Raw genomic sequence first — 24833 nt, forward strand, 5'->3', positions numbered from 1 at the left:
GAGCGTTTCATTTTTTTAAAACCTATTTATTTTTATTTTTTGGAGGAGCAAGGGCGGGTGGGTGGGGGGAGTAAAAACTGGGGTGGGAGAGGTTGCGAGAGGGGTGGGGGGGGGGGTTTGAACACTCGGTCCACGCTCCTACGAGGGCGCGAAATTTATTTACGATCCCCTAATTTTGGACGGGCGGGATAATTTTTAGAACAACGGCCTTCGGTCTGAAGCGACCGGTGCACTATCCTCCCATCCGCGCGTCCCACCCCCACGCCGAGCCATGCCCTCAATCACACACGTTTTCGGCGCTATAGGCGCTGTTGTGGTATATAGCCGGAAGATTGGACTCAAATCTTGTGTGCATTTCCCGTCAATGTTGGGATTTCTTTTTGGGAAATCACTAACTCATACTTGAGATCACACCTTGCCATGCCCCCAATCACAGTCGTTTTTGGATATATAGGCGCTGTTGTGGTACCTTGCAGGGACACTGAACTCTCGTCCTTTGTTCCAATCCCAGCAATGCTGGAATTTCTTTTTGTGAAATCACTAACTCATACGTTGAATAAGGTCTAGGAGTGTCGGTCTGTTTTATGAGGCAGGTTGATTTAATAAAATGTTGTAAACCTCAATATATTTTCTTCTATTTATAAAATCCATGTTTTCTTTACGCTCGCTGCATAAAATATTGATGCCGTTTTCCGTCCATCCAATGCCATCCATGCGAATCTCAAGTTACTCCTTCTGTTATGATTACTGCAATTTTCTTGTATTTAATAGTATCTTTTACATGTCCTAGTTGTATAGGTAGATTACCTTCCTTAGTAGGATTTGGTAGATTATGTATCACATGTAGCGTATAAATAGTGTACTGTGTAACGTGTTAAGCATGTTTGTGGAAGTAAATTTTAATCCTCTGGTGCATGTTGGTGATGGTTCACCCACTGCCAAACGATTATAACAGAAAATTTAACAATTAAAATTTATCAAAAAACTATAAAAATTACTCTAACAACTTACTTAGCGAATAGCAGCAAAATATCACCAATATATTGACAAAAATTTTTGGAAATCGCTATAAACTCAACTCGGGTCACAATGACGCGACGCGACCAGTTACGTAAGTTTTGGAGATCGACCGTCGGGCATTTATAGGTCAGAATTTTATTGTTCATTTACAAATCATATTTATTGAAAAAAAAAGAAATTTAGCCCAGATGGAGGTATAAAAATAAACCGAAACGTTGGCAAAACATTTTGAATTTCATTCTTAAAGACCCACACTACAAGACAATAATCAACGTTAAAAATAGAAGTCAAGAAAAAAAAACCACTCATACCAGGTATCACAGGATTCGATTCCGCGTCATCACCATGGTGATGCATTCAGCCTGCCCTCAGGATGTCTACGGCGTAGCAGTAGAAACGTCGCCTTCACCACGATGAGAGCGTGGACGAAACCCGATACATAATACCGTGGCTCACAACATTGCCGCGGAAACCTTAGTCGGGAATATCATACCATAGCTAAGACCATAGCGAAGTCCTTTTCAAGTGCAGTGATTTTATGACAGTAGGCTTCCATTACGTGGCGTGTTCTTTTCTTTCATGACCAGTTTCAGAGATATATTCAGTAAAAATAAGAGCCAAAACATCATTTAGGATTTGAAAATAATAATAAACTTCAACTTTCTCCAATGTTTGTGATCGTATATTATCTCTCAGCAGTCATTCCTCAGGTAAAGTTATTTAGTCTTACAGTACGATGTATATGAAGAATTGAATATGCTTCTCCTGAGCAACTGAAAATAATTCTTCGTTAAAACGTTCGCGGGTACACGTCATGTTGAATAAAAACTTTTGGGCTATGTCGCCGCGTCAATTTTTTTGAAAAAGAAAAAATAAACATGCTAAAACTGCAAAATAAATTTTTTTGCGATAATTTGGGATGAAGCCATTATGGCATGGCTCCAAATACGACTGTAACATCGCACACTAAGCACGTGGCTTGTATGTCTTCGATTTCTTGGAGTCGTGAATGATCAACGAAAGATATTGCGGGTTTTTTATTACTTTTTATTCATCGTCATTCATTTTAAAATGATTAATTATATTTTTCAAACATTTAAAAAATGTTGAAAATCAGTTGATTTCGCTCTAGGAGATTTCTACTCGAGAGTGTCCAATGCGAACCTCAAGTTACTCTTTCGGATACGATTCCTGAAATTTCCTAATATTTAATAGCATCTTTTGTATGCCATAATTGCATAGGCCGATAACCTTCATAAGTAGGACGTAGTAGATTATGAGCCATATGTAGCGTATATATCGTGTTGAGCATGTTTGTGGAGGAAAATTTCAATCCTCTGGTGCATGCTGGTGATGGTTCTCCCACTGCCAAGCACCTCTGTAGATTGCTTGCAGGGTCATATGCAGATATAGAAGTAGATCCCCCTTTTCAGTGGCCTAACGTATTACTCATTGAGCCACCATTATAAGAAAAAATATGCTACCGCTTAGGTAGACTGCTTCTTTTTATGACCGAGAGATAAAAATAAACTGAAATAGTTCACGAGCGTCAATAATACACCATTATACTGTTAATGTAACAGAAAAATCGTTTTATAATTATTAAACCTTAAAACTAGGATTTAGGTTTAAATCGGTCTTAAGCTCATAAGCCCCGGGACAGATGCCGTTATTGGGTCTGAATTTAATGTAATTTGATGTTAACAAACAACACTGGCGAGATATGTGCTTCTATAAGATGCTATTATCTGTCAGGAAGCATCGTACAAGTTGCAATAACGGTATTTCACTTAGCCAAGCGGTAAAAAATTCAAACGTCGATATAGGTTTTGTATGCAATACGCCAGGATCGAGAAGGGTGCTTAAGACGATACTATTGTTTAACGGACAAACATGATGATCATAATGTAAGCATGCGACAGCACAAAGTAAGACCCAACAACTATTGAGGTCCTTAATTATTCACTGCTTTCAGTCTAAAGGCTTCTTTTATTTAACGTGTAGAAATGCTTCTATCTCGTACATATCACGGCGATATTTTCTATATCATGGCTGAAAAAAATAGAATAGAAATTTCAATAATTTTACTTCCATTAACTTTTTAAAGGCTCATTCAAAGTGACGACATTATCTTCAGTACTTACATAGAGCCACCATTAAGTGATAATTACACCATTTATAGTAACTTAAGAACTATAGTTGTTATTGATGATGTCATTTAAACGTAATGAAGAGTCTGTTAACGATTTGAAGAGAACATCCTTCAAACTTTCGGAAACGGCCAGGGAATTGTTCATAGTTTTTTCCAGATAACAGTTTTTGGCTAGGTGTAAACTATAACACCAGAAAATCGATTATTTATTACTTAATGACAGGGACCATTTCCCTAAGTGATAAAATTAAAAAGTATTTTCCTTGTCGGTGCAGAATAATAGTAGCTAGTTCTTTGAATAACGTAGGTACTGTCACCAATAACGGTAATTTTCTAAGCAAACTATGGAAATTCAGAAAAGCCAATATTTTTTTCCGTTTATAAATCTATTTATGATTCCAAGAGGTCTGGTACTATCTGTATATTGTAAAAATGTAATAAAATGAAAGATTTAAATCATATTAGCGGTTATAGTAAATAAAAGTTTGCCGTAAACCAACGTGGAAAGACATGTCCAAGGAAACCTAAAATGCTTGATATTCTACCGCTGAGACTAGCGGGGTTTTAACACTTTATAATATTTAATACAATTAACAGCTGTAAATGAAACATCAAATGAAAGAAAAACTCAAACAGATTTGTTTTTTTGTAACAATGTGCATGTGCATCTAATGTTTCCGCCGCCATCCGTTAGGAAGCGCTAGTAGCAAAGACTCTTCTCGTGAACTGTAAGATGCTTGTGTTTTACAGTTTTCAAAGATCAGTGATTTCCAGGAATTTCGTTCGAAGGGGGTCCAAAACCAGGGTGGAAAATTTTTGAAAAACAGGGTAGTAAGTAGAGGGCTTTAAACTTATATGAACACTTTTCATACTCGAAAAAACTTTATTTGTCAAAGAAAGTGTTTGAAAATTCATGATTTTTCAATATTCTGTTTTCTTTCATGTAGGAAAGAAATTATGATTTTATATTTCGGAATGCGTTTTTTATGTGCAAAGTGCGTTCCGTATTAAGTTCGCTTGTGTTCCTCCAGGTGATAAAAACATCCCTGCCTCTGCAATAAGCTGAACTTCCCGAATTAAGAAACAGGACTGAATGAGCTTTTGAAATAATTACTCGAGATACAATAATGATCGTTTGGGAAGAACTCGCACATAATCTTGACGTGTGCCTTGTGACGAATGGTGGTTACATTGGACACTTACAGGCTTTTATGTAAAACTGTATGAGCTACTCTTACAATTGATGAATGATTTACAGCTGAAATTTTAGCGTAATAAATATAAGAAAGCATTAAAACACCGCTGTTTATTTTGAAACCGGTACTTCAGTGATCACAAGGGTCAACCGAGCAACAGCTACCCTTTCCTTGACGCGAAAAGGGGCTGGCAAAAAAAAAAAACCACATTCTCTTGAAACAGCTCTTAGGTAGGGAAGTAAATTGAAGCAAAAACGGATGAAAATACGATAGCTTATCAAAAAGCGTGGGGAAGGATTAGGCGAATTCCTGATAGCTTTCAAAGGGCAAATTAAATATTTAGTTACCGAAGTGGGACCGCTAACACGTGCCGCCTCTTGGCGGGAAATCGCGGTATTTTCGATCCTAATGTATTCCCACTTGAAAAGTATGATAGCGAGGGGAAGTAGCTCACTAAATAACAGGGCCAGGTGGATTTTCTCAGTCGAAAATAAGCACGAGCAGGCGAATGAAATATTTTATAAGCCAAGATTCTCTACGGCCGCGCTCACGCGGCGCACGTCATCCGCACGTGTAAGTGGATACGTGAAAATGGGTGCAATTCTTCTCAAGAGAGAATACTAAGGGTGACAGATTTACGTCCAGTTCTTGTTTTTGCAACGTTCTCAATATTGCAGCATCAAAGGATGGGTTTCCCAGATGTAACGTACCCTATGAAAACTTTAGCACTTTCGGATGCTCATTTATCTCGATTTATGATTATCCATCAAGGGCTGAGGAGAGCTTAAGTACCAAAAAAGATAATCCAGAGAAAATTATAATATAATATTACCAAAGGATAGTTATATGGAAACATAAGCGAGATACGTCACAAAATAAGCAAGATAGCATATACAATTGTCTCATCTCTTCGTAAAATGTGCAAAAATTTCCGACGACGCATTCCATTTTGAGCGCATTGCTGACTGCAAGATTGTGGAGAGGGGAAAAAAATAAAAATAAATAAAAACGATAAAAACCGAAAAGAACAAGCCTACGTTCCTTGCGTTTGTGGACTTAGAGAGCTAGCATTCGACAACGTGGATTGGAACACAATTCTGAGAAGCCTGAAAGGAATTGGAGTTCTTTACAATAACAGGAGAATAATCCACAGTGTTTTCAAAAACAAGTAGCGGTGATAAGACCAGGATCCACCTGTGAGGAAGCAATAATTGGGAAAGGAGTGAGACAAGGCTGTGCTTTGTCCCTTGTAATTTTCAACGTCTACCATTCTAAGCCATTAATGAAATCAAAGAAAAGGACTAGGGAGTGAATATCCAAGGAGAAAAAGTTAGCATGCCACGATTTGCCGATGACGTAGCTGTCATCGAAGAGATAGAGAAGAATTTGAAAAAGAGTCTGGTTAATTTAGGTAGGCTAATCATTACGTGGCACAAATAAAACCGAAATATTAGTATGCAGTAGAAGAGAAGATGACATTCGTCGAGAGATAAGTAGATGAAAAGAATGGAAAAGGAAGATCTCGAACAAAAAAATTGGAACAGGATGGACGTGAAATGGAAGAATCAGGTAGGTTTGAAAATATTAGCTGATAGGAGAATTGAGCGGAGGGCTGCGTTAAACCAATCTCAGTATTTCCGACCAGTGGTGATGGTAAAAACTGTATTTTCCGTTGAATTGCAGAGTAACTTATAACATATCAGACTTAAATTCGGCTACGTTTAAAAAACTTTTCAATGTCAAACAGTAAGCAGAATAAGGGAAAAATGCTCAGGGAGGATAATTGAGGAAGAAATGAAAATTGGAAACAAATTCACATTCACAATGGTGGAAGCTATACGGAATTAACTCCGAGGAGCTGAATAAACGTCAGATAAATGTCACCTGGCGCAGGCGGACAAAAAAAGACTTTTTTGGCTTCACTATATATCAAAAGAGGGCTAGAATGGCAATTAAGGGAACAATGTTCCCGACAAAATCAATATGGCTTCACATGCAAACCTAGAACGGTTGTTGGAAGGATATTGAAGACAGCTGTTTCGATCGATAAGATATTACGAGCTCATTCCACTAACATTACTTTCGCAGCTATCCTTCCCATACCAATAGGATGAAGCTTCTAGGACCCTTTCCTAGTTAAAGAATTTATTCAGCACATTGCTGCTGCAAAAGTGCACTCAAAATGGAGTATATCAGCTGATTGTTGTGGAAATTTTGCGAAGAGGAGAGAAAAATGAGTGTGTTTTCTGATGTTTTACCCATAGACTCCTGAGAATGTCAGTTTCGTTTATTTCTGTCAGGAGTACTAATCAATGGTAATCCTATACATGTTAATATTTTACTATGGAATGCAATCCCAGAGGCATTAACTCCGAGAAATAAATTTTATGGAGTGCAATCCCATTGGCATTGTATTCCATACTATTTATATAATGATATCAAACGGGATCGCACGCATACCAACGGGTAAGGATATTACCATTGATGAAATATAAAAACGATATCAAAGTAGAATTATGAACTCATTACGTCGAACATACCAAATCATTTCCCAGAAGATGAACGCAGACATATTTTTTAAGGTACGTATTTCTCGATAAAGGAAGCAAAGCCGCAGTTCAAGGCTCATAAAATATTTTCGCTATTAGACGCTCATCGGCCTCGTGGATCTTTAAAGCACCCTTATTTCTCGTTGCGTAATATCAGAAACATTTGGTTCACGAAATTCCGGAGAAATAAGTTTCAGGAATAATAATGTGGTTTTAGTGTGAATTAAATGCTGAATACAGATTGGAGCAATAAAACAGATGACGATGGAAAATATCGAGTTACTTTATACTCTTTCACTATTAGTTAATTACACCGTAAAGTTGACGATTGAGCGATATGAATAGACATAGTTGTAGTAAACAGAAATTTTTTTAAGGAGTGATACACATCAAAAATACAAATAATAAAGGAGTGAAAAATGATATGAAATTTCATAGTTACGATTTTCAACTTCATAAAAGAACTCTATCTCTACGGCCAAAAAAATTGAAGAGAGAAGAAAGAGAAAGAACGGAAAAAGAAGACCTCGAACAAAATATATGTAACAGATGAAGAAAGATGTGAAATAAAGGAATTACCTACGTATGTGTGAAAAGATTAGCTGATACGAGAAATGATTGGAGAGCTGCGTAAAACCAATATTTGGATTATTGACCCGTGATGATGATTGAGCAAAACGGCCGACACCAAGCATACTGATTGAAAATAAATAAAAAAACATGGTGTAGTAAGCTAAATGAAAATTCATGGACCCCATCAACATTTGTTGCATCATAAATGCAATATTAAAATTCATTCCGTCGCGGAAACAAATCATTTGCCTCATTATGGAGGTAGGGAGTGATTTGGAAACCATTTACTACCTCAGGTGGAATTACAGATGCTAAAGTAAATTCAAAATACCAATTGCAGCTTATGACATCAAGTCTAACTTAAAAACAAGATATCATTTTGAGCCGAATCTCGTCACTCGAACAAAACCGCACTCTTCATCTTCTCACCAATAAAAAAAAATATAACCTGACCGGGTAGCTTTTAAACCAGTATTTCCTACTAAATTTGCAAAACATTTGAACGCTGCACTACAAATTTGTTGCATCAGTATCAATCCATCAATCGTATCAATCCATCTTTTTCAAGAGCAACTCTTCTAATTTATTAAAAAATTACAGATGATTTTAATTCGAAAATTCTAATAATTAATGTGACTATTAACCCATTGTTGCTTCTAAGCAACATCAAAAATGTTTAAATTTTTTGCTCTATTTAGGAAATATCTTTTTGCTAACTACGCATTATTTTGTGGTGTAAATTGCAATAACGAAATATCCAGTTGCCACGATAATTACGATCGAGAGCAGAATTTCCAAGTTTTCAAAATGAAATAAATTAAATATAATTTCTCCCGGAAGCAGCTCTGAGTTAGCAAATATTAATGCAATCAAACGCCAGAAAAAAATGTCATCATGTTATAATGCATTTCCATAAAAATATATTCAACAAAGAAGGCAAGATTATGTATGGCAATCAGAAATCACTTCATTCTGGCATGATGTATGGCAGAATACCATTGCAAACTACATTCAGCACTGAATAAATGAGTAAGCACAATAACTTAAAAATGCATCACTTTTACACTAATTAATGACCGGATCGTACGTCACAAATATTGCAGGGGAAACTGTTCTTCGCCCTACCACCGATTTTAGAGTCGGCCATCAACGGAAAAAATATAAAAAATGTTGATGGTCACCTCGATGAGAGATCTATTTCTAAAGACCTTTGTATCTTCCTCAAAAGCCTTTTAAAATATCGCTTCCAGATACCATCTCAAAATAGCTGAAAACGTGGCTCAGATCACTCTCCCAAGGCACTTCACGTCAACATTTAATGAGAAAAAAATGTATCGCATCACCGAGAAAAGCTGAGGAAGCGGTTAAGGTTGAAAATATCCCGAAAAAGATGAACGACTTTCACATTTGGCAAAAGGTTTGGCTTATTATTTTTTAGAATACCAGTGACATCTACGGCACTATATGTCACTGTGATTATAAAAAAAACCAATTGGCTTTATCGACAACGAATAACGAAAGGAAAAAAAATAACGCAGTCATAAACTGCATGAAATTGCAATGTAATAAGTAAATAAATAAAAACAGTTGTTTCAGCACAACTTCTCTAGGGAAGCAAGGCATGGACAATAACAGCAGCGGAGTAATCAAAGGTGGAGGCCTCCGAAATTTGGCGCTATAGTAGAATGATGAGGATCAAATGGATCGACCCAGTAATTAATGAGAAAGTCCTAATAAGAGTAGGAGAGAAAGAAGAGAATGCTCAAAAAACCTTGAAAAGGAGGCAAAACAACCTAGTCGGCCACATCTGGAGACATAATGGCTTGATGAAGACAATCGTCGAGGGACAAGTGGATGGCAAGAGCAGAAAAGGAAGACCTCGAACAAAATATATGGAAAAGGTAAAGATAGATATGAAATAGAAGAAAGACGTAAGTGTGAAAAGTGTAGCTGATAGGAGAATTGAGTGGAGAGCTACGTCAAAACAATATTTGGATTATTGACCGGTGATGATGACGATGATTGAGCAAAACGGCCGACACCAAGTATACTGATTGAAAATAAATATAAAAAAATAAAAGAGAAAGCACTGCGAAGCTTCGGAATAAAGTAATGTGGGCGAAATGTAAAGATGAAGGATGGTTCGATCGAGGAATGCAATCAAATTTACATTCGGATTTGAGCAATCGGCAAAGGCATCCCATGATGAAGGCATACCCCACCCAGCATTGGATTTCGCGCCATCCTTTTTTTATGAATATACATGAAAAAAATAAATCCACTCGTTCAAGATATATATCTTTTGATGAGACAAAATATATTCCCTTTTAACCATTCTTCTTCTTTCACGAAAATCCTTTCACACTCTTGGGTCTTTTATCTTTCATATTCTTCGCCTCACGCACATAGGGCAAAGGGCTTCATTAAAAAACATCAGCCCGTTCCCAAAAATCCCATCTGGAGCATTCTTCGAATTTCATTTCGATTTCCCGAAAAATTATCCGATTAGGATCACAAATTATGTGGGACCAACACTTAGCACAAAAGATTTCTCCCGAGTCGATTTTAATTACGTGAGAATGATTAATTAAAATGGAGTGTAAAGAGCGACGAATGAAATGTGAAAACAAAGGCCAAGACTGAACTCCAAAATTCTTAACTGAATTCTTCGAGAATTTATGAGTCATGAATTATATAGGTGACTGTCATCTTGCCGGGTCATGACTTAGCTGCGAGAATGCCTAATTTAGCCTCGATTGTGGTAATTTAAACTTTGGCCTACATTCCGTATTCGAACTTGAAAAAAATTAGAATTTTATTAATGTGAAGTAAAACATCCTATTGATAACTACTTGATTTAAAGTAGTTACAATTTACCTGAAATTATTGACCCATGGCGCTTTAAATGCAATAGATCCGATTTTATAGAAAATTCTATTAAGGTTTCAAATTTGAATTATTTGTTTCAATTGCCGAAAGATGTTACAGAGTAAAAGCTCAAAAAAGGTCTAAATTTTGAGGCATTTTCAAGAAAAAATCATAGTTACCCTGTCAGAAACCTTGCTGAAAAATCTCAGACACTGGTGCATACGAAAACACAGAGACAACCAAAAGTAATCTCTAATGGTTAAAATATAAGCCCATCCCTAAAAATCCCAAATGAAGTATTCCTTATCAAGGCTAAATTAAGTGGTATATTCTCATTGCTAATTTATAACCCGGCAAGCTGAAAACCACGCATATGATAGGTGACTCATAAATTCTCCAAGAATTCAGTAAAGAATTTTAGAGTACGGACTTGACTTTGGTTTTCATAATACAATCGTCTCTCTTCACCCTCCATTTTAATAAATAATTCTCACGTATCTACCTTCTACACAACAAAGCCATCATCCTACAAGGCGAATATCAGGCGCTGTAAACCGAAAAAGATGTTGACGTCTCAAGTCCCAGTTTAACCCTGCGTGATATTCGCCTTCGAATTAGATGGCTTGGTGAGGTACCAGTCGGATATCTGGGCTCGAATCCCGGCCGAGCGAAATGATTTTTTTCATGGCGATTTATATTCTTGTTGCGTAGTCCCAGTAATACTTCAAAAAGTTCAGCATAGGCAGTCCAGGAATCAGGGAATTCCATCTGTTGTGATGGTGGAGATTATTATTGGTGGTTATCCCTGTTTATTTTTGAACGTAGTGGAGCTGAGAGAGCAAGGTTTCTGTCAGGAAAGTTTTTTTATTCACAGAAATGCCTCAAAATTTCGATCTTTTCGCAGTCGTTTCCATGTAACTTCTTTCGCGCGTGACTGCGGTTCAAAGTAACTTGCTCTATGCAAGACTGGTCGCTGGGAATTTCCCCTACAGAGACAGAATGAGTGACAGCGTGACTATGGATTGAGATGGCACTCACGTAGGACACCATGGGCAGGTTGAAGGCAGCCGCCATCCTCCCCTCGTGCACGCAGGTCTCCTGAGGGCCGATGTACGCGTCAACACCGTCACGCCACAGCCTAGCTGCCGCCCGGATGCTCTCCGCTTCCTCGCCGAACGTCTCCGAAACGCGGAGCTCCAGCCGGTGGCCCAAGGACCTGAGGACCCGTCCGGGTTCACCGCCGAACACCCGGCCCGACAGAACCTCCACGGCCGAAGGTCCATCGCCGCCCTCCGACCTCTTCCTCCTCTTCCTCCGAGGGCCGGGTCGAAGGTCGGGGCCCTGAGGGGTCGGGTCGGGTTCGGAGGACGCCGGAGTGGTCGATGTGCTGCCGTCATTCCCCGAAGGGATCGCCCCCCCCGGAGACGAGAAACCTGCAACGAATTAGAATGAGTTGGGATGAAGGGGATTCATTAAACGGGGTTTGAGGGGGAGAGGTTTTTTGGCAGGACCACCCCTTTCCGCCCATTTTTCCTGCATTTCTCTTCCTTCCCCATCCTTATATGCCAGCCCCATTTTCAGACCATCAGAGAGGAATCCGTTCGTAGTTTTGGGCCAATTTTTCGCTCCTCGATTTTGGGTGATATTTCGTGGATCTCCTAAATATTTCGCGAGATATTTCTGTCAAAAGCACAACTACGCAGTTCAGGCCCGGAACTAGGGCGGGGCAGGTTTCAGGAGGCGGAAAATTTTGAAATGTTTATTCTTAAAAGTTTTTTAATTTTTCTAATAAAATTATTTAGAAATGATAACTAATTTAGAAATTATTAAACAATAAAATTGAGAAAACTTCTTAATTAGAAACATATGGTGAGTAATTTCAACTTCCGCTTCTTAAAAAATAACTCACACAGGAATTATCTTTTAGTGGTGGGGGAAGAGAGGGAGCGACGAGGATTAGGGGATGGGGAGCGCCAAACTGATCTTTTCCCCTCCCACCTCTCCCTCACAAAACTCCAGCCCTGACGCAGTCGAACATTCTTGATAGATAGCTAACAATTTTATTTAAAGTATTCTACCGATTAAGGTAGGTTTTTATGGAATTTTTAAGATGAATTCCGGGAGCCTCCCCTTCCATCATGCACTTCCCTCTTCAATTCACAATATGATCTATTCCCTCTTATTCAATGTAAAAATCCTATTCTTTTCCTTCCCCCCCGTTTCCCTAACATTCTACCCTCTAACACCATTTTCAACATCCCCTCCCCGCTAAGCACTAACTCCATCCATACCTTCTGTCTCCTCCGTATCTCATCTAAAAGCTGCCTCTCCTCACCCACCATGTCCAGCACATCGTCGTTTCTCCTCCTCTCCGTCAACGTCACCTTCTCCATTCTTCGCCACACCCACATCTCGAATGCCTCGAGTCTTCTCTCGTCCTCCTTTCTTGTTGCCCACGTTTCTGCACCGGAAAGCGCTACACTCCAGGTCAGACTCTTCACTAACCTTTTCTTTAAATTCTTGCATAGCGAACCTCTCAGAAGCTCCTTCCTCTTCATGGACGCCTCCTTTGCTAACGCAATTCTCTTTCTAATATCCTTACTACTGTATCCGTTTTCCCCTAACGTACAACCTAAACAGTTGAACTGCTCAACCTGCTCAAGTTTTTCACCATATACGAGCTCGTAGCTTACAATGTAAAATTTAATTTCATAAAAAATATTAACTAAGAAACATATTTAAATATACCGGGATACATATAAATAGTCAAGAGCGGACACTCCCAGCGTTCAAAGTTCGGGCTTAGCTGTGGCTCAGTGCGCAAGGCTTGGACTGCTAGTCGCATAATATGCTCAGCAATCCAGACCAACCTGTCCCGTATAGCGCACAAATTTCCAAAAAAGTGAATGACGCCTCGGTATAGCTTAACTGCTTAAAGTATGGATGAAAGCTTCTCGGGTTTCCAACCGGGTCAGGGACTGTATGTGGTTAAAGTACACAATCGGAAATCGGGGATCCGGGTTAATCCCTGTTAAGGTAAATGAATTTTTCTCCGTCAAATTTTCGCGTAAGAAGCTTGAAATCTGGTAGTTAAAACCAAAATTTGAAATTTGGATTGAATTCAAATTGAGCAAAAATTAACTTAAAAAGGAACTACCATAAATAACAAAATGGTCGAAAGTTAAAGCAAAACATAGAGTATAACGGCTAAAAAATGAGTGCTAGGTGTGCTTACTAGAGCAAGTCACTAAGTAAGCACGACCCTCGCCACATGTGCCACAGTTTGGACTTGTGAGGTCAACATCTTGTTCGGTAAAACCCATCCCGAAGTTCGCTCTAAGAAAATGGCTTGGTGGTGTAACTGGCTAGCACTACTGACCGGCAATCGGGAGATCCGAGTTCGAATCCCGGCTAAGTCAAGTATTTTTTCATGGCGAACTTCATCCATTGGTGTATTTAACTTTGCACCCGTGCGCGTGACGTTGTACAAAGTCACTTGTTCCTGCAGTGCTTTTGAAGATATATAAGAAAATTTCAAGCTGAAAGAAATAGAACACAGGTTTTCGACTTTGAAGCTATTTTAATATTGATTAACCGTAGGCGAAGGGTCCTATTTTAAAGTCAAACTTTGCTGATCATTAAAAGCATTTCTAACTTTTTTTCTTTTCAGGAGAAATGCGAATTCCAGAAAGTAGGAAGCCTATCCAGAAAAAAACTGATAAACCCTCCCCCTGTTCTCCGAAACACATTAATCCCTTCCACCCTCTTTCTTCCCTGGCACTTTTTTCTCTACGGACCATCAGAAAAAGAAGGAAAGACATTATGCAGCATTTAAAGCAAAAGAGCATTAAAGGATCCCCTTAAATTCTATACATTTAGAAGGGAGATCTTTTTATGTTATATTCAACACATTTTTCACCAAGAACGCGAGGCCTACTAGCCCAAGTTCAACAAATTTCCACCCACCGTAGCTATATGGATACATCCTCCCATGCTGAGAATAGGAGACCCTTGACGAAAACCCGCATTATTCTTTGCTGTCGATTTGACAAAAATATTTTGTTCTGCGAATTTTGAGAACTGAACGAATAATGGATATCAATATGACATGATTGCAGCAAAAACAACTTGTTTAACCATTACCATTCTGACCATGCCATTAAATAGATTCATTTAATACCACTTTGAGAATAAGAGGCTCTCGAAGAAAACCCACACTCCTTGCTGTCGAATTGACATAAATATGTTGTTGATGCTTGTAATAAATTAATCTAATTATCAGTTAATTTTTTAATACAGTCAAACTAAGTATACTGACGGAAAGAGTCGGATCCCATACGGAAATTCGATATGAATTGATTGATTTAGGATTTATTATCTCCCAACATTTTGATTGTACAGTTGGTGATAACCAAGGAGAGGGAACTTGAAGTGGTCTCCTACCAGTTTATACCAGAATTGAGCCACGCTAGGTAACAAAAATGTATGCCAAAAATATAAGCACTAAAATATTACAACAAATTGTTGTTAATGAAATAAAATTAAAATAAATGTTCGAGCACTTCTTGAGAAAAAAGCCAGTCTTTGGCAAGTCTTAAATTTTTATTTTTTGACACTTAATTTTTGCAAAGTACATTCAATTATCATAAATTTGAACAGAAAATTGCATTGAATAGATTACTTAAACTTTCTTTTATCCAGAATGTGCTTTCTATATGGCTACGGGTCATTCTGAAAAAAGAAAACAAATTGATGGATCAGTAAAATATTTCGCCGTATTACTAAAGGCAACCATAGGAGCAGCGTACCTAAATATCTCCACAATCGCAAGCATTAGGTTTTCTGGGCGGAAACGAATTTCGGTAAAAGAATCGTAACCTTCAGCGACATTGACCTCTGGAAACCATGAATCTCAGGAGAGAAATCTTTGAGGCAATAAAAAAAAACACTCGCCCTTGGAATTTCACCCACGCCCCACATTTATTTATTTTTTCTGCCTCCAAATTTAAAACTTCCAACCGCCATGGAAGCTTCCAAAATAAAGTTTACCCGTCAACGTTTCAAAACATTTGAAAAACACTCAAATGATATTAAGCCCACGAAGTTTCCTTTTTTAATATATATCTCGCATTTCCTTGGCCAATAAATTTGTTATTCTCAGCAACGAATACTGAAGATAGAATATACACAAACTGCCAAAAAGTAACCGAAGCCATTTTCCTGTAAAACAGATCCTCGCTCAACACGCATCACGAGCTGTCCACGTCTTTTCATTTTCGTGAATGAAACAAAAAAATGCTACCTTGATTTCCTTTGGTAACTTCTATGTATCGGAAGCCCGATACTAACGGTGAAATAGATGCCCAGGCAACACTTATGAATCGGAAAAGCTTTGCTTAGCATACCCTTGCAACATCTTACTTTGAACATAGACTAACAGCCTATGGCAGAAATATGCGTTACGGGTCGACATGAATATTTGATTAGTTCATGGAGCCATATATTCCAAAAATAGGGATTGAAATCAATACAAATGAGTCATTTAAATGTTTTTAAAAGGTAGTGTGAATTATCCAATATACTGCATTAAAAATTGCATGGGTAGATTTTCCACTGATGTAAAACATTCTTAAAAGACCATTCTTCCTGCGGAAGTTAGTAAGTTTACAATCGACAAAGACAAGATGATGAATTCTATAAATTTATTCACCCTCATTGGAATGATAAGGTAAAGCGACTGGTTTATTTCATGTTTAACTCAGTTGTTGACCAAATAATTCACGCCATCATATCAAGTAGATCAACTATAGTGGCTCCCATTGAATAAGTGAATGTACGTAGCAGCTAGATACCTATAGCTTTCATAAGTATTTTAGTTCGTCTTCTTTTTTTTTCAAATTGTTGATTCAATAGTTTTCCAAACAACATAATTACAGGGAAAACTCAATTCATGAAAATTATATGAACATGCACGCGGATGTGCAGTTCCAGCCATTATTACCTTTCAATCACATAGAATTTACTAATCCATCAATAACATTTACATCGTTACATATACAGGCTTGAGCTATGGCCTGCAGCATGTGTTCCTGATGAAGAAAATGTGTTATTCCCTTTAACCTAGATTACATGTAACTTGTATAATTTATTTATTTATTTATCGACTCCATAGTTTTCCCCACATCATAATTATAGGACACTCCATTCAAAAAAAGTATAGGAAGCATACACGTGGATGTACAGTCCCAGTCATTGTAATGCATTAATTATGTCGGATTTATTCATCGTAATCCATCAATAACATCAGAGCTTTACAAAATTTGTTTCTTTATTGAAAAGATCAAGTTCAATACAATATTTTATATATTTCTCACTCATTTTTGGTAACGGTGAATTTAGGGCATAATCGCGCTTATATAACTAAAATAAAACAAAGACTTGGGTCTCAAATGACATTTGAAGCGTAAAAATTTATAATCTTAAAAAAACTAGCATTCACCGATATTTATAATGTCATGTCACTTTTGGAAACACCGAGAATTCTCGGGGGCGCTAGCGCCAAAAGACTTCATACGTGCCTTGGAACACTAGTACTTGGAGAAACACGTTGTTAAGTGAATTTTGAGAAACACTGTCATTTAATATACATTTTTTTGTTGCGACTCGTAGAGATTGTTTCAAAGTCTCGAGTTCTTTTTTCACTTTTATACCCATAAAGTTTCCCATTCAGTCAGATTGACATATAAGGCATTTCCGCAAGAATTTTAATAACCACACTGAAATATTCTCGAGCCTGTTTAACGAAGTTACGAAGGCAAAGCACGTGTTCTAAGTCACCAAAATCGAGTGTGTATGTGCCCCTTGGCAATTAATTCTGCTCGATTACACCTCAAAGATTTGGGAACTTGCACCGTAAGTTTTAACCTAGGAAATAAGCAAAATACAAATCAAAGGCACGCGATTCAATTAAAATTGCTTGGAGAGAAGGGATCCTGTTACAAAGCTGATAAACGGATACGAAGGTGAATGACCTATGTGGACTAGGAAGTTGCATGCAAGCTTAGTTTACGGGGTTGAAGACTTTTTTTTGTCAACCTACAAATTTGCACGAGACTTTTCCATACTATTTGCTCTTGTTCCATGGAGTTCATGCTGCAGGCCAGAGTTCGAGCTTGCAAATGTCACGATTGCTATATGCCGTATTAATGCTAGCCACAATTTTTATAAAAACTACCTGCTTATAATATTTGAGGATTGATTGTTACATTAATTACACTTACGCAATCACTTTTATGACACAACCGAATATTTCGGATAAAAATCAGCTTTTCTTAGCTGATTTTCATTTAAATTAACAGACGGTAGCAGAGCATTATCACTAAGAATATGAGAAAACATGAAAATTCTAGCACTGAATTAACTTGGCAGAGTTACTCCATAAAAAAACTAGAAAACGTGGGCCTATACCCCCACAAATAAAAAGTTTGCATTGAAAAAAATGTAACACTTTAAGTAAATCATTTCCGCTAACTTGATGGCGATGCAACTTTTTCCGGAGGAAAACTTGAAATGGCCTGAGAATATTTCAATACAGGCACACGCGAAATATCACAAAAGCTCGAGAAGATTTAACAAGGCAAAAATAGGTCTCGAACGGGAAAAGCGGAGTTATTATTTTTGGTATCCTGGCATTGGTATTTTCCTTGTCGATGAAGCAAGAGGCAAGTGATGATAGGAGGCATCGGAAGCGTAGGTTTTCACGAAACCAGGGAGACTGGGCGGAAAGGATAACCTTAAAGGAGAAGTACGAAAAAGACGTGGAAGCGTGGTGTTTAAGTTGAGTGTATTCGAAAACGCAAAATATATAGAAGGTATGCAAAATAAACCGAGATGGCCTTTTGAAGCGATAAATTTGACAAGATTGCAATATATAGAGCTCCCCATTTTTTTTTGATTGACGAAATAAATTAATTTCGCAATTGGCAGTACACACATCTGCAAGGCTAAAGTCAAGTATAAAATTTACAAACAATTACATTCATACACGAATATTGAAATTACCAGGATAAGATTCTTGGGAATTCCCAAGATAATCATTTAACGTATGTACAACATTAAAACAGAGTCCAGAGGGTTAATAAAGACTAAAAGAAGTATGAAAAAAAGGAAATTCTAGTTGCCATCTAGGAAATTACCTTACAATGCATCCTCCAGATATTCATTAACAATGTAGTACCATTTTTCAGCTAGGAGAAGTTTTAGTTTCTTTTTAAATACGGAGAGTGAGTTGCTATTTTTTATTTCTTCGGGAACCTTATTGTAAAGGATCGAGGCAGAGTGGTTGGGACCTTTAAGACAGAGAGATCTTGAATACTGGTTGGAGTGGATGTTATTTCTTGAACGGGTGAGGTGATCATGGTACGTAGAATTTGGAAGAAAATGGGAAAGGTTTGCTTTAACAAAGCAGGCACATGTAAGGATATACAAAGAAGGGAGGGTGAGGAGTTTAGATTTTACCTGGAGAAGATTTTACCTGGAGTGCGAATAGGGACATTACCGCGACAAGCCGGCTGATTCAATCTTATCTTCCCTAAGCATACCAAATCCCTCCAATCAAAGAGGAAAAATTATTAAAAATTAATTTACAACATTCTCAATTCTAATATTGATTATCCTGAATTAATTTATTACACGAATGTCAGAGTCCTTGGCCGTTCCACTAGCTCCCATTCTTTTCTCCATTTGCTTATCCCAAGACTTTCTCTCATCAAACGTTCCCTGTAACTACTGCCTCTCCTCACATCTTAACTATCTACCAGATAATGTCGATCCATTTTTGCTCTCATTTGACTGTTTCATCACTCTTGTTCTGTCCAATATATTGGTGGAAAAACTACTAAGGTCCCCGTCTTCCCCTTTCATATTTTCATAGAAAGTTTTAGCTTGTATTTTATTTATTCATTCATTTAACATAAAAAAGCACTACTTCATTTAAATTGGGTTTTATAAACAAAATAAACCATGTAAATATAATAAAAAACTAATATAAAAATAATCTCATAAATAAAAATTATTTCTAAAATTCACAAAAGGTGGGTATAATGAAAAAGAAATTATTCGCAATAGGGTGGTTTCCTATTATTTTTTTATTACCTAAATCGAAAGATTATTACTCCTGGAGTACGTATTTCACGCTTTTAGATTTTTTAATGACGATATCTATTTTTCGCGATTAAACGAAAAGTGAAAATTTTCAAGCGCGCGAAAACGCGACGGCTAAGTAGGAATGATGGGAAAAAGTCCGTGTGACGCATTTCTGGTTCCCCCTCCCGCCTTGTGAGGTGACCTTGAGGCGAGGCTTAGCGCTGATACGACGCAGGCTGCTAGCGGGTAGCTGAGTACCCCAGCTGGCTGGTAGCGCTTGGCTTAAATAAGGATTATTAATACCTTATCAAATGAAGAAAACTTTCCGACCTTAGCCAGTTTTAATAAGTGATTATTAAGACATGTTTCCCTGAGCTCTACGCCTCATGCATGCATTGGTAACCTCAGACGATGTATAACTCCTATCTTCTCGTATAGAAACTAGGTCCCTGTGACGTCACGTGGAATGGCATCGCATGGGCGCCAATCTGGCCCTTTTCAAATGAGGTTAAAAATGGACCATTGCCATTCGTCTAAACCGCTAATTCTAAAACGAAATAATTTGTATATTTTGAATACATTAATGGTGGGTAACGAATCGCAATCAATGCTTTTCGTTTTCTTTGATGAAGGAAACTACCCTATTGGCTATTGAAATTGGTGCGGGAGGCAATGAGGTCAAGAGAGTATTTGAGATGGAATTGAAAAGAGAAGCTAAGCGGCAAAAAAGGGATCTATGGGATAGATACAGTCGGAATTTGGGCTGGTGAAGAGTTTCAGTAACCTTATAGTCGTGTCTCTTATGCTTTGTTGTTGTTTACATTCTTAACTCCTTACTTACATCCATCATGTTACTGTATCACTGTAAATTGGCAAAAATACTGTACGTGAACAACTTAAACAGATAAATACATGGAAGGAGGATCGAGGGGCTAGACACAAAAAAAGGGACGAAATTTTTAGATACAACGAAGACATATTTATGAAGGAAGTTATGCAGGCACTTGATTTAATACGAGATCCCTTTGCAGGAATGAGTTAATGACTGTTATGCTTCAATTTCATTATAGCGACCGGAAATATTTTAGCCAAACTACCACAGTTAAACTTCGATACCTTTGGATAAATTACATATATTTAACCACAGCATAAAGGGCTGTAATGTAATGACGCTCGAAGACTATTATGTTCACTTATTATCATAAGTCAACAATGCTAAGGTTGGTTTGGCGCAGCTTCCTACATTCCTCCCTCCTATCCCAAAGCCTTTCCATAGCGATATATTTCTTCTCTTCTACATCCTTTATAACCTGTCCTATGTGACTCATTCGGGGCCGTCCCTTGCCCTTCTTTCCTTCCACTAGTCCCTCCACGAATGTTTTTCCCAAAGATTATTTTCAAGACATTTAAAATAATAAATTGATCTTAGAAAATGAAATAAGGTAGAAAACTCTGAAATATTCTAAATGCGCGGGAATGTTACTTCTTTACGCGAATGGCCTTGTTTTTTTCTTATAAACACTGCGAGGATATTTCATTCTTAATCAAACCTCACATTCAGGAGCAACGGCCTGCCACCAAGCACACTTGGGTCCGACAATCTCCAAAGATAACCACGGCCGTCACGGCCAGAAATCATTCCAACAGTTGCTTCCCTCGAATTAAAATTGAAAAAGTGATAATAATTTTACCTGGGCTAAGAAAGGGAGACTAACTAAAATACCACCACCATTCGTAGACTATTTGGATTAATATTTTCCAGCTAATTTCTTTCTACTCGAGGAAAATACTGCGTTCATATCATTACACCACCTTGTGGTCACGGTTTCCATTGTTTCATCCTCAGGTAAGTCGGGCAGTCGTTCTCATCATTTTTTAAAGGGGCTTGCATGCTTCACAATAATAACCCCTTTGCTCACGGCAGGGGGCAGCTGAGTTTTACGGCGTGCCACCGACCCTTAGGAAGGTTAGGCCGATTGAGGGGGAGAGGTGTCTTTCTCTGGATGCAATAAATACCGCCTGCTTTCGACCGACGCAGCCGGCGATAAGGAAAACGCTCACGCGAAACCAGGAATGGACGATTCAGAAGCGAGAATCGATACGAAACACGTCGCTAAAAATATCATAGGGAAAAATTAATCTAAATAAAGGTCGTTGCTAACGAATCATCAATAGATTATTGCATGTAGGGTAGACTGGGAACAGTTGTTCCATGGTACGCTGGTGACAGTCGTCGTATTAGCAAAATTATAGGGAGTAGCGGAGTATGCTACGGGAGGAGCAGCTTGCGCATCTGAACCTGTGTCACAGTATTGCGTTATCCGCCGCACGCCATAAACGCTAGCAGAGACACATATTGGTTTGTGAAGGCTGACATAATAAATTTAGATGCTACTACCTTATTAGTTGTAAATGATTGAAGCGTTCCCAGCTCGTATTTCTTTCGTTACTAAGTTGTAATGTTTTCAGCAAGAAAATTATGCTGTATTATGTTAAATATTTCTCGAAAAAAATGATTTCAGACCACTTCAGAGTATTTTGGAAACCTGTCACAATCGTCCCTGGGGTGTGGTCGGTTGTGACACTTATCATAATTTTTATAACTTGCTCCTTTGAGATAACCATTGTGATCATGGATACAAATTTAATATTTATACCTATAGTAATTTACACATTACATTAATAAACACTCTGTGTTCAGCTTAATAGCCTACTTACATAAGAGCGATCAAATGAAAAATGTCACAACCATATCGTCTCCCCTACCGAGAAAGTTCAACCATCTAGACGGACGCAAAGAAACCATGCCCTACGACATATCTTTACGGCGCAGCCTGCGTTGGAGGTACTGACCAGGGCAGCGATTTTTGGCAGGGTATCGTTCTCTTATCTATGTAAGCGCTCGTGAGGTAGTCACCGAACAATCACGCAACGGAATTTGCCTGCAGAGCAAAATTCCCTAAGTCATGCCCTTAGAAATGTTGATCTTGTTTGCTTATACTGAACGTGTTCAAGCAGGTCATTGACCGTGACGATTTTTTTACTGGACGCTGTGATGAGGACCTCGCCAGCTGTCATGGCCACAATAAGAAGACGCATACTACCTCCATCTCGACCGGACTAATTTTGTCTAATATTGGAGAAGGATGACTCCCAGAAATATTATGATATCTTCTTTAAATTTTCAGCGTAGCTAGAGTAGACCTTTGCCAACATTTATCTTTTACTGAAAATCAATAATTTATGTTTTCATCTAACAAAATACGGAGGCAACATTTTCAAATTTGAGACACAGGCAAATGTGGACGAGGAGCTACTTTACGTTGACCGAAATTTTCAAGACCATAGAAACACTCCCTCAACATATTACTCTTCTTCGAGTCTTTCCTATGTCATAACCTCATTTTAATCATAGGTTACCGATAATCAATGTTTTATTAAATATTGTAAAATAATGAATTGAAGGACAAATGCATAAAATGAGAAAATAACCACTAAACTCGCAACAGCGAATTTATCATTACAAAAAAAATTAAGAGACAATAAAACGAAATTATCAGTTAGGATATAAAAATATATTAAATATCCAAAATTGCAATAGAATCATCATTGCAATATTTTGAATACTTTTCCAATCAATTTTACCTATGATAATTTAAAATCATTAGTTTTAGCTAAGCTTCCTCTTCACACACGACAACGACACAAATGAGCCAATTCGTTGAGGTGAGTGACGGTACGGCAATATTGAACGCAATACGGTACGGCAATATTGGCGCGGTCGTACAATATGAGGAAAACCATAGAAGTTTCATGAGAGTAATCAGTCACTAAAAGAGAACGCTCAAACGATAGGTATGCTTCTCTTAAGACGGCTTAAGAATTGCGGAACACTGAATTTACGTATCGTCGTCATAATGCTTCCGCAAAATAATCATTCTCGCACATTATTTTCCTATGACTTTTCCACTGGGTTTGAACCATAGGGAACGAATAAAAATCCTCTATATACACTAAAGGTTATAGGGAGAAACTAATTGTGTATCTGGAGTTCCCTACGGTCGTTAATAGTGATGCCGGATATGAAAAATTAAGGTAACCACAGAGAAAACTTCAACCTTTTTTGAGCAATTGATTAGGAGGGAGGTTCGCGGCTGCGCAACCTAAAACTTTCCTCACATATTAAAAAAAAATGCTTGTCATCACATACGTCACCCATCGAGGCAAAATTAGGGGTAAAATTAGGGCACGGAGTACGTTGCTAATATGTGTCTTATATTTTCATGTTAATAATTTTTAAATAATTTGGGCCGATCCTATCATCATGTAATTAACGTGATTTGACTTCAATTCCACCATTCACTCACGGGCGTCCCCGCCATAGGGGACATGGGGGATGCGTCCCCCCAAAATTTGAAAAGTCAGTTTTGCCCCCCCCCCTAAATTGTATAAAAAATTTAATTTAACTCCATTTGTCCCCCCCCGAAAGTGTTGATGCTGACGACGCCAATGTATTCATTTGATTATAACTCAGACATTTACAAGGTGTAAAGCCAAAAATTTATTGCGATTCTTAAGGCATAATACACATCCTAACAGCCTTCTGAAAAAATGACATATTTAATAAAGCAATAACAAATATTTACTCCACGCTTAGACAAAAACTTCCATAAAAGCCTGAGTAAAATTCCGTATTGTAAAACAGAGTGCGGGTTTTCTTCAAGAGCCAGCCTATTATGCTCGGCTGTGGGCGGAAATGGGTTTAGATAAATATCTCATCAATTATTCCAGATACGGGGGTTGGGCTTAATCCGCCAATGATTTGTAGATGGATGGTTCGCACTCACCCCCACCAGGTCCACCATCCCCCTTGGCCGGGTCCGGGGGTTCCCCTGCAGGTCCACCTCCGGAATCGTCGTCTTCTGGAGGCGTTGGTTCTCCATTCACCTCGGCGACGGCTAGGGAGGCCGCACCCGAAATGGTAAGTCCGGGCCGGGAGTACTCGAGGTCCCCTGGGCGCCTGCGGGAGCCCGTGATGTACCCGAGGGTGAACACCTTGGCCCCCGTGCCCCGGGGGAGCAGCAGCAGGGGGGCGAGGAGGGAGGGGAGGGCGAGGAGGAGGGGCGGAAGGAGGAGGGGGGCGGGCACGTGGGTGGGGGAACGCATCCCGAAGATGCCTGCCGAGGGAGAGAAGAAGAATACAAATGATTGGCTACCGACCGCAAGCTGATAACATAGGGAGCAAATACACAAGCAGCATATATCAAGAGATGGTTAAATGTTGGTAAGTCGATTTTTTGAGAAATCGAACTTTTAATTGAAATTAAAAGC

At 38.4% G+C, this 24833-nt stretch overlaps 1 protein-coding gene across 1 annotated transcript in view; it reads right to left on the minus strand.

Annotated features, from left to right (window-relative positions):
• LOC124164953 overlaps positions 1-24617 on the minus strand; it is a gene marked incomplete at its 5' end in the record, with an annotated part of 107842 nt that extends 83225 nt beyond the window's left edge. Inside the window, 2 exons of the mRNA XM_046542190.1 lie at positions 11397-11590; positions 24443-24617. Of these exons, the coding sequence (XP_046398146.1) occupies positions 11397-11590; positions 24443-24617 (369 nt within the window). The remainder of the gene's footprint in view (positions 1-11396; positions 11591-24442) is intronic.
• Positions 24618-24833: the final 216 nt, after the last annotated feature.

This window comes from Ischnura elegans, chromosome 9 (genome assembly GCF_921293095.1).
Source record: "Ischnura elegans chromosome 9, ioIscEleg1.1, whole genome shotgun sequence".
Lineage (NCBI taxonomy): Eukaryota > Metazoa > Arthropoda > Insecta > Odonata > Coenagrionidae > Ischnura > Ischnura elegans.